We start from the raw sequence: 9741 nt of genomic DNA, 5'->3' as shown, positions 1-9741 counted from the left end.
GGACGGGCCAGGCGGCGGCGGATCTGGGCCCGCGCGGGCCCTGGATGGGCTCCCCGGGCCGGCGGCGCGAGGACAGCGGCGGAGGACACGTGGCGAGCTCGGGTTGGCTCCGGCGGTGGGGGGGACATGTCCGTCGGCGGGCGGACGTGTCCGTCGGCGGGCGGACGTGTCCGTCGGCGGGAGGAGGAAGAAGCTAGGGTTTGGACTGCGATTTGGACGGGGGAGGGCTAATATATAGGTAGAGGGAGCTAGGAGAGTCCAAATGAGGAGCGGTTTTCGGCCACGCGATCGTGATCGAACGACCGAGAGTATGGAGGGGAGTTTGCTGGAATAGCAGAGGTCTTAGAGACTTGGCTAAAAGGAGGTTTCTAGCGGATGCTTCTCTTGAACATCATTTAGATTTTATTGCTTTGTCCGAGACTGGAAGAAGCAATTTCACTTCTCAATTTCTTGCCACTTTGTCTGGCGGGTAGATTTTGATTGGCATTGCCTCCCACCTCGAGGAAGATCCGGCGGGGTTTTACTTGGGGTTAAGTGTGAATCGTTGGAGGTCCGGAGCGTAGTTATGGGCGAGTTCGCTGTCAAGTTTCGAGTTAGAACTAAGGCAGATGGGTTTGATTGGGCTTTGGTGGCAGTTTACGGAGCTGCGCAACCAGAACTCAAAGCAGATTTCTTGGCGGATTTGGTGCGCATCTGTGGTAATGAACAGCTACCTCTCTTAGTGGGAGGGGATTTCAACATAATCCGAAGAAAAGAGGACAAGAATAATGCCAATTTTGACGGTCGATGGCCCTTTATTTTCAACACTATCATTGAAAGTTTGGATCTCAGAGAGATCGAGCTCTCGGGTAGGAAATTCACTTGGGCTAATTCGTTACCGGTTCCGACCTTTGAGAAACTTGACCGTGTGCTAGCTAGTGTCGAGTGGGAACAGAAGTTTCCCCTGGTAACGGTGCAGGCTTTGACTCGAGGTGTCTCGGATCATACACCGTACTAGTCGACTCCGGAGTTCAAAATTTCGTGGGTAACAAGAACATTTTCTCGTTTGAACTTGCCTGGTTTGAAAGAGAAGGGTTCCTCGAGTTGCTAGCTAGAGAGTGGGCTATGGACTTGGGAGGTAGGACGCCTATCGACAGATGGCAATCCAAGATTCGTCATTTCCGTCGGTTCCTTCATGGCTGGGCTAAGCACACGCATGGGATTTATAAGGTGGAGAAGGAGCGACTTCTTCTAATTATTCAAAACTTCGAAGCTAAAGCAGAAACCTCTATCTTGGATTCCAATGAGTTGGAAACAAAGATAGATGCAGAGATGCAGCTTAAAAAGCTTCTCCGTGAGGAGGAATTGAAGTGGGCATTGCGAGCCAAGGTTCGCAAAATCGTAGAAGGCGAGGATAACACTCAATTCTTTCACATGATTGCGAATGGGAAGCATCGTAAAAAGAGAATTTTCCAACTATAACAAGATGAAGGGACGATAGTTGGTCAGGATAATCTCAAAGTTTACATTACCAATTATTACAAGCAGTTGTTTGGTCCCCTGGTAGAGACTTTCGTGTCATTGGATGAGTCTAGGGTTGAGGATGTGCCTCAACTTGAGACTGCCGAGAATGAGCTCTTGACTGCTCCTTTCTCGGAGAAAGAGGTGTTTGAGGCTATTACTCAAATGAAGAATAATAAGGCTCCAGGTCAGGATGGGTTTCCGGCGGAGTTTTACAAGAAGTGTTGGCATTTTCTCAAGGGAGACTTGATGCCCATGTTTCAGGAGTTTTTTGAGGGGCAGCTTCAATTGTTTAAGCTAAATTTTGGGACGATAACTCTTCTTCCTAAGAAGACAGAGGCTGTTCGGATTGAGCAGTTTCGACCCATTTGTCTGCTAAATGTGAGTTTCAAAATCTTCACCAAGGTGGGGACAAATAGGCTTACACAAATAGCACACACAGTAGTTCAGCCGTCCCAGACAGCTTTCATGCCAGATAGAAACATCCTGGAAGGGGTTGTTGTCTTGCATGAAACGCTCCATGAAATCCATTCCAAAAAACTTGATGGCGTAGTTTTTAAAGTGGATTTTGAAAAAGCATATGATAAAGTCAAATGGCCTTTCCTTCAACAAGCTTTGCGTATGAAAGGTTTTGATCCGGCCTGGAGAAACCAAATTGATTCTTTTACGCAAAAAGGGAGTGTCGGGATTAAGGTGAATGATGACGTGGGTCATTATTTCCAAACACACAAGGGGCTACGGCAAGGAGACCCTATGTCACCGATCCTGTTTAACATAGTGGCTGATATGCTGACTATTTTAATAGGTCGGGCAAAGGATGCAGGACAGGTAGGTGGCCTGGTTCCACATCTAGTAGACGGCGGGATATCCATTCTTCAGTATGCTGATGATACTATCATATTTATGGAGCATGATATGGCGAAAGCAAGGAACATGAAGCTGCTGCTATGCTTATTTGAATAATTGTCTGGGCTTAAAATCAACTTCCACAAGAGCGAATTGTTTTGCTTTGGAAGAGCAAATGATGACCGGGACTCGTATCAACAATTGTTCGGATATGAATTGGGCTCTTTACCATTTACATATTTAGGTATACCCATTCATCATCGTAAGCTAACTAATATTGAGTGGAAATGTATTGAGGATCGTTTTGAAAAGAAACTGAGCTGTTGGAAAGGAAAGCTCATGTCATACGGAGGTCGATTAATTTTGATTAATTCGGTCCTTACTAGTATGCCTATATTTCTCTTATTCTTTTTCTTGGTTCCGGTCGGAGTTAGGAAAAGATTAGATTTCTATCGATCTCGATTCTTTTGGCAAATTGATGAGCTCAAACGGAAGTATAGACTTGCGAAGTGGGATTTTATCTGCAGACCTAAGGACCAAGGTGGCCTAGGTATTGAAAATCTGGAAATCAAAAACATATGTCTCCTTAGCAAGTGGCTTTTTAAGTTGTCATCTGAGACGGAGGCCACTTGGGCACAGATTTTATGCAATAAGTATCTCTTTGCTAAAACCTTGACTCAGGTGAATGTGAGGCCTTCCGACTCTCCCTTTTGGAAGGGTTTGATGAGAGTTAAACAACTCTTTTTCAACAAGACTAAATTTATTGTTGGGAATGGTACCACGACGAGGTTTTGGGAGGATACATGGCTTGGGGAGACCCCACTAGCACTTCAATATCCTTCTTTGTATAACATTGTCCAACGTAGAGGTGCCTATGTTGCTACTGTTTTACAATCCGTTCCCCTCAATATCAGTTTTAGGCGGACGCTTGTTGGAAATCGTTGGGAGGCCTGGCTCCATCTGGTTCGACGTTTAATGGATGTTCGGTTGTCTCCACAGCCTGATCAGCTGCATTGGAAACTTACTAAGAACGGTGTGTTCCCGGTCAAATCAATGTACCAGGATGTCATTAACTCTACTGTCATCCCTACCTCGTTACATGTTTGGCAAGTTAAGGTACCCTTACGTATTAAAGTGTTTATGTGATTTGTGCATAACCAAGTCATTCGGACTAAGGATAACCTTGCAAAACGTAATTGGGTAGGGCCGTCTCGATGTAGCTTTTGTGATCATAATGAAAACATCAAACACCTCTTTCTCGATTGTCCGTTGGCTAAGATTCTGTGGCGGTCGGTTCATATTGCGTTTAATATTAGTCAGTCCACCTCTATTAGCATGTTATTTGGAACATGGCTCGATGGGGTGGATTCTGACACTGCAAGACACATTCGGGTTGGCGTTTGTGCACTTTTGTGGGCAATATGGAATTGCAGAAATGACTTAGTCTTTAACCGATCAACAAACATTCACTTTTTGCAGGTTATCTTCAGGGCCACGGCGTTCATCCGTATGTGGTCGCTACTCACTCCAACGGAGGCCAGGGAGCGTTTGGTTACTGCGTCTACCCGATGGGAGATGGTAGCTCGGGATATTTTCAACCGGTTTGGATGGCGATCATGTAATAGGATAGACATGTAGTGATCCTATTGTTTTGCCAGCCGGTTGTGGCTTTGGGCTTTTCTTCTTTACGGATTTTGTTTTAGTTTGTACTATGACTTTTCGACACTTTGCTACTGGACTATCCTTTTAATAATATGAGCCGTATGCATCATTCTGATGCAGAGGCTGGGGCACGTCCCCTTTTCCAAAAAAAAATCTCGTGGAAGGGGCGAATTTTCGGCAAGTTTCTTGACAACAATGGTTTCCCCATCTGGCACAGTTCCCTGGTCAACCTCAGACTCTTTCAGCAAATTCTGAAAAGATAGAAACTTGTAAAGCACAACCATACCTTATAAACGGTTCCAAAAGCGCCTTCACCAATTATACACTTCTCTGAGAACTGATCTGTGATACTCTTCAGAAAGTCTAATAGCAGATGCTTCGGTAATGTGCTCAAAATGCTCGGCTTGTTCTCTTCAGTTCTACCTCCGCTAGCACTAGTAGCCATTTCTGATGATTTAACAAGTGTTGATATGACTCCTAATTTACCAGAGCAAAAACAGATTTATATAAATTATGGGTTGTTGCCAGTTCTCCATATACCAGAGAACAGCAAAGACAGATTTTTTGTCTTACAAGAAACAGCAAAGACAGATTAACAAGGCACAAGACTAAACACACATGGAATGTCCGTAGACTAACTGACTAAGCCATAAACATGTTTTTCCTCTGAAATAGAAGCTTTTTTATAGATTTGTTGCCATGTATCTGGATGATACAAGCCCAGAAGAGTTCTGAGTTCTGGCCACTGCATCAAAATTGCACGCAGATATGCAAAGGCAAGCAAGCAACAGTAAAAGATGTAGTAACTAGTAATAACATGGAAGAAAACACTCCTATCCATAGACCTGTCTGTTCTAAGTTCTAACAGCATCTGAAAACAATCAACTTCCAAATTAAAAGAACATACCGGTTGTGAAGATTGGACTCTTGAGGGATCGTCTAGCGGTTGTGAAGAGAGCAGAGAAATGGGGATGAAGCTTCTGAGAAGGAAGCACTTCCTGGTAGCCTCAGCTGGATATATAGCATTGTTAATCTGTGACTTGACTCATGCCTACCGCGTAGAAAAGTATGCATTGACTTGACTCATGCCTACCGTGTTCGACTCTTTCTGGGTGAATAAAAAAATGTAGTACAATAATCCGCGTCCACGTCACTCTAAATATAGAATAATCAATAGTAAATAATAATAATAATCCATGTCTACATGATCCTAAATATTTCCACACTATAGCAAGGACATCGACGCTGACATTGTGTGAGATGCTATACAGAGAATAATCGCATTAGTAAGATAAACAGAGCACCAAGTCTAGTATTTGATCCCAGGTAGGCAGAAGGTAAAACCACTCTTCTAACCATCCAAGCAATGATCAGTTCTGCCAAAATTTTGGCACTTTTTCACACAAAACATTATCCGGACGTACTAAAAAGATTCCCAACAAGGGAGAACATACAAGATTTTCCAGTCATGCCTGACCCACCTTGCTTGGTTTGGGATAAGATGCACTGTTTTTCAACAATCTCACTCTTGTCCACTCAAATCATTGTGCTCGTCAGAGAAGCCTCTTAGGCTCCGCTTGGATTAGGTGTAAATTTATACAACCGGATTAAATCTACAGGTGTATAATACCGGCCGTGGTGTCATTTCCACCCAGAATCAAAACGACAGCCGGAGGTCTGTATTGTTTACAAATGCATTTGGGGGCAAACCGACAATCCAAGCGGGGCCTTAGTGTTGTTTCCATTTTTCCCTTGCACTTTTGGCAGCAATGTGAGAAAAAGGACAGTTGAGCAGTTTCACACCCAAACCACAATGGTGTTAAGGACCGTTGAGCAATATGAGAGAAGTTTGGACATATTGGCTAGTTTTCTATTAAATATATACCGATAGACAAAACAGTGAGCAAAAAAGCTCCCCTGCTTCCAACCACAAGTGGACATAAAGGCACTCCTTAATGTTTTCCTTTCCGGTGCCCATCCTATCCAACCCAATCCAATGAACAGGGGAGTGCGAGGAGGAAAAAGAGGATTGGAGATTTTGGGTGGGTCAAAGTCTTCGTTGGTATCCGGAGACTGACCTGCTGGCCGGTCAGGTCAAGTCGCCGTCGGTAGATGTGAGATGTTTTTCATTCGTGTCACAACTTTTTTTCCTGCGGATATCATTCGTGTCACAACAGTGTACGGTGATCCAAAACAAGAGCACCGTTCATGTTACTCCCTCCGTTCCGATTTACTTGTCGTGGTTTTAGTTACCTCCCACCATGTAGCTCCGCAGATACCGCAACTAGCAGCTGGAGACTACATCCCCTCAAAAAAAAAGCAGCTGGAACCTACAATGTTTTCAGTAGCTAATCAAAGTCAACATAATCGAAGAACATACAATTAAACAGACCTCAAAACAACACCTTTTCCCAAACAACAACTCAACATTTATCTGAATTTACCAACACATCGCTCTGCCACCAGAGGCACTCCTGGTTCTTGGTGGAGGCTACTGGTCCAGTGTAACATAAACGATCGGCAGCTGCACCACATCAACCACCTTACTTGCCATGGCTGCCTCGAACAATACTTGATAATTCATCTCACCCAGATCTTGGGTGATGTTGGTGCTCTGCACGAGGAGCATGTCCTCGCATCGCATGTATTGCGGCGCCGCCTCTTGCGCTGACAGCGTCACGACAACATAACGCCTGGAGCATGGCGGCATGGTCCCTTGGCTTGGCCGCACACGGTACTTGTTCGGGTTGATCTCTATGTTGAATGCAATGAAGCCACCCGTCTTGTTGGTCAGCTGCAGGCAGCACGATGCCTCCTTCCCTTGCTCAAAGGGGAACCGCAGCTCCATGGTCGGATCCACGGACAGAATGTTGGTGTCACAGCTTCTCTGCAAAGGGAAAGAAGAAGAGGTAAATTGGTGTGGCCAGTTAGTAAAAAACCTCGTTATGGAGAAAGAAATTTGACAGGCGAAAACTGTAGAAACAGAGGATTGCAAAATACTGAAGAAACAGAGGAGTGGCACGAATGTACCTGGCCAGCAGTGAGGTCTTTTGACACATCAGAAGCTAGTGACATTGCTTTAAGCTTAGCTTCCAGTTGATCCAGTTCATGGACGATGTCCTTGATACATGGCCTTTTGTTTCTGTCCTCGTCCACACACCTCAGTGCAATCCCAACACATGACGTCACTCCTAGGATGTCTATCTCGTGTGAGGAATGTCCTGCCTTTTCCTGCAACTTTTTCGTCCAGTTTTCACTGACCTGCATGCAAAATTGGGGCATAAAACTCTGCCTAAAGATACTAGATGGCTTGCAGTGCAAAAATGTGAAAGAGAAGTATATGTTTTATTGGTACAAACAGAGAAATTAATTTTAATTTGACGGGACCGGGAGAGAGGATTTCTCTTACAAGCTGGATAAACTGTTCCGGGGGCATTTCGGAACACCGGATGTAGTTCTTCTCCCCGGCCAATATTTTTATAATTATGACGCCCAAACTGAACACATCAAACTTCTTTGATATAAAGCCACCGTTTATGTACTCCGGTGGCACGAACCCGCTGCATTGATATGGATAATTGGTAAAACACATGGAAAATAAAATTCTTTAAAAATAAATGTCTTGGAACATGATCCATCAACTTACACTGTTCCATCGCGCATCTCTGTTTGTCGCGTTTTTGTTGAAGCAACGAGTCGTGACAAACCAAGATCTCCAATTTTGGGCGTCATACTTTCATCCAACAAAATATTTCCAGGCTTTAAGTCTAGATGGTAAATATGTTTTCCCTGGGAGTTGTGAAGGTGATTTAGTCCCTCACTAGTACCTTTAATGATCTTGTAACATGTGGGCCACTCAAGTCCACAAGATTTATCTGCAATTAGTACCAAATACATTTGAAATGAGATATTGAATCGTTCATCTTGACAGGAAAACTAATATAGTATGTAGCTAATTGTCAACCATATACTTAGTATGTTTTAAGCTAAGGAGAAGTTGCATTGATTATTTGAGTCATAGATGAAACAACTAGCACTACAAAAGAGTTGAAATGCTACCCCCTCTGCATATAAGATACTTATATCCACAATACTAGTATAGGTTACCTTGAATGTGTTTATCGAGGCTTCCGCCGTGCATATATTCGAAACAGAGAACTCGCTCCATAACGTTAGCGAAGACAAGCTCCCCATTGTGCTCCATGTATTTCTTCCGAGTCTCGTAGCAGTAGCCAATTAGCCGAACAACGTTTTGGTGGCGTACCTCACGAAGGTTACGGTATTCGGCATGGAACTGCTTATCATCGAGTCCGTGCAATTGATGGAGCTTCTTCACGGCAATTTCTTCTCCTTTATGAGTGGCCTGATAAAATCGACAACTTGTAATGATACACATCTTGATTGTAATTTGTGAGAAATACAGACATAAAATACAATGATTAGTCAATCATACCCTGTAAACATCTCCGTAGCCACCGCTGCCGACTTTCTGTTCCTTGGCAAATTTGTTTGTGATAACTTCGATCTCATGGAGTTGAATATCCATGCTACGGTGCGGCTATTTCCCACCCAGCAGGCTCACTGGACGATCCTCTTCCTGAGAAACCAAAATTATAATGGGATGCAGCATCGGTCAACGACTGGTGCGGCACCTAGAAACACGAAGGATTGAAACTCGGCCATAACATCCATATAGTTTCTGCATTTTATATTGCTGAGGCGCCTAGAATTTTTTGGCCGCGTCAGTAAAGTCAAATCGCAGGCGAACGCCCAAGGGCTGGCCGCGGCAGAGGCGGCAGCAGATTGACCCAAAGAAGAAGAAGAAGAATGCTGCGGGAGAAGAAGAATCGGAGGAAGAAGAAGCAGAGGAAGAAGGGTGCTGCAAGAGGAAGAAGAAGGCTGGTGGACCTTCGGATCAAGATCCGACGGTGGAGAGCGATTTGACTAGATGCAAGAAAATTTCAGACGACCGTGTAAAATAGCGATTGGAGTAGGAAGTAGCATATCCACCAGTAACTGAGGTCAGGTGACTGCGTGATTTGCCCGGCAGAAAAAAGCAACGAACTAAGCAAGATGGCGTAGGAGTAGCACTGACCTGACCTGGAGAAGGATGAGCGAGCGGAAGGCGACGATGGAGCGGAGCAGAGTGGTTTGCTCGATCGTCGGCGGGGATTGGAAGAATGAAGATGAGGAGGTGAGTGGTTTGCTCCATCCAGCAGCACCTCTTATTTATAACCTTTTAATGGAGCGAAGGTGCAGCGTAAACGCGTCGTTGCCTGCAGCGAAAAGAACAACGGAAGCAAACGACGTTGACTTGACCTCAGTCTCTTCTATACCTTTTCTTCTCTGCGGGGAATCTCTTGTGCATACACTAAAATAGGTATTATGCCAACAACCGTGTCGACGTCCACTGGGGAAAGCGTGTGACGGCGACGTCTCTCTCTATATATCAATATCTGGGTAAGAAACCGCGTCGAATGGGAGACGGTTGAACGGTCGACCTAAGATGAGCGTTCGATTGGAGAAAAAGAGGACTGACCACTAGTAGAAAAATGACCTATTGTTCCGGTTCGTAAGGGCCATTTGTCCCGGTTTTTAAACCGGGACTAAAGTGTCGGTACTAATGCCCTAGACCTTTAGTCCCGGTTCTTGCATAAACCGGGACAGATGGGCCTCCACGTGGCCGGTGCGGCGAGCCCAGGCAGGAGGCCCTTTGGTCCCGGTTGGTGCTGG

The 9741-nt window shown here is 44.8% G+C and overlaps 1 protein-coding gene and 1 pseudogene across 2 annotated transcripts; one reads left to right on the top strand and one right to left on the bottom strand.

Moving 5' to 3' along the window:
• Positions 1–6346: 6346 nt before the first annotated feature.
• LOC119361785 (putative receptor-like protein kinase At4g00960) lies at positions 6347–9206 on the bottom strand. 2 transcript variants are annotated; one of them, XM_037626936.1, is made up of 7 exons: positions 9104–9206; positions 8462–8605; positions 8116–8371; positions 7655–7883; positions 7418–7568; positions 7039–7269; positions 6347–6895 (listed from the first exon to the last, which is right to left on the bottom strand). In XM_037626936.1, the coding sequence occupies exons 2-7, from the start codon at positions 8552–8554 to the stop codon at positions 6500–6502; spliced, it is 1356 nt and encodes a 451-aa protein (XP_037482833.1). In that variant the 5' UTR covers positions 8555–8605; positions 9104–9206; the 3' UTR covers positions 6347–6499. The 2 variants fall into 2 exon arrangements, with proteins under 2 accessions (XP_037482833.1, XP_037482834.1); XM_037626937.1 differs by having other exon boundaries at positions 9109–9194.
• Positions 9140–9741, top strand: part of LOC119360247 — a 6092-nt pseudogene continuing 5490 nt past the window's right edge.

Source organism: Triticum dicoccoides, chromosome 2B (genome assembly GCF_002162155.2).
Source record: "Triticum dicoccoides isolate Atlit2015 ecotype Zavitan chromosome 2B, WEW_v2.0, whole genome shotgun sequence".
Lineage (NCBI taxonomy): Eukaryota > Viridiplantae > Streptophyta > Magnoliopsida > Poales > Poaceae > Triticum > Triticum dicoccoides.
Note: the sequence above shows the minus strand (reverse complement) of the source record. Positions and strands in the feature narration are given on the sequence as shown.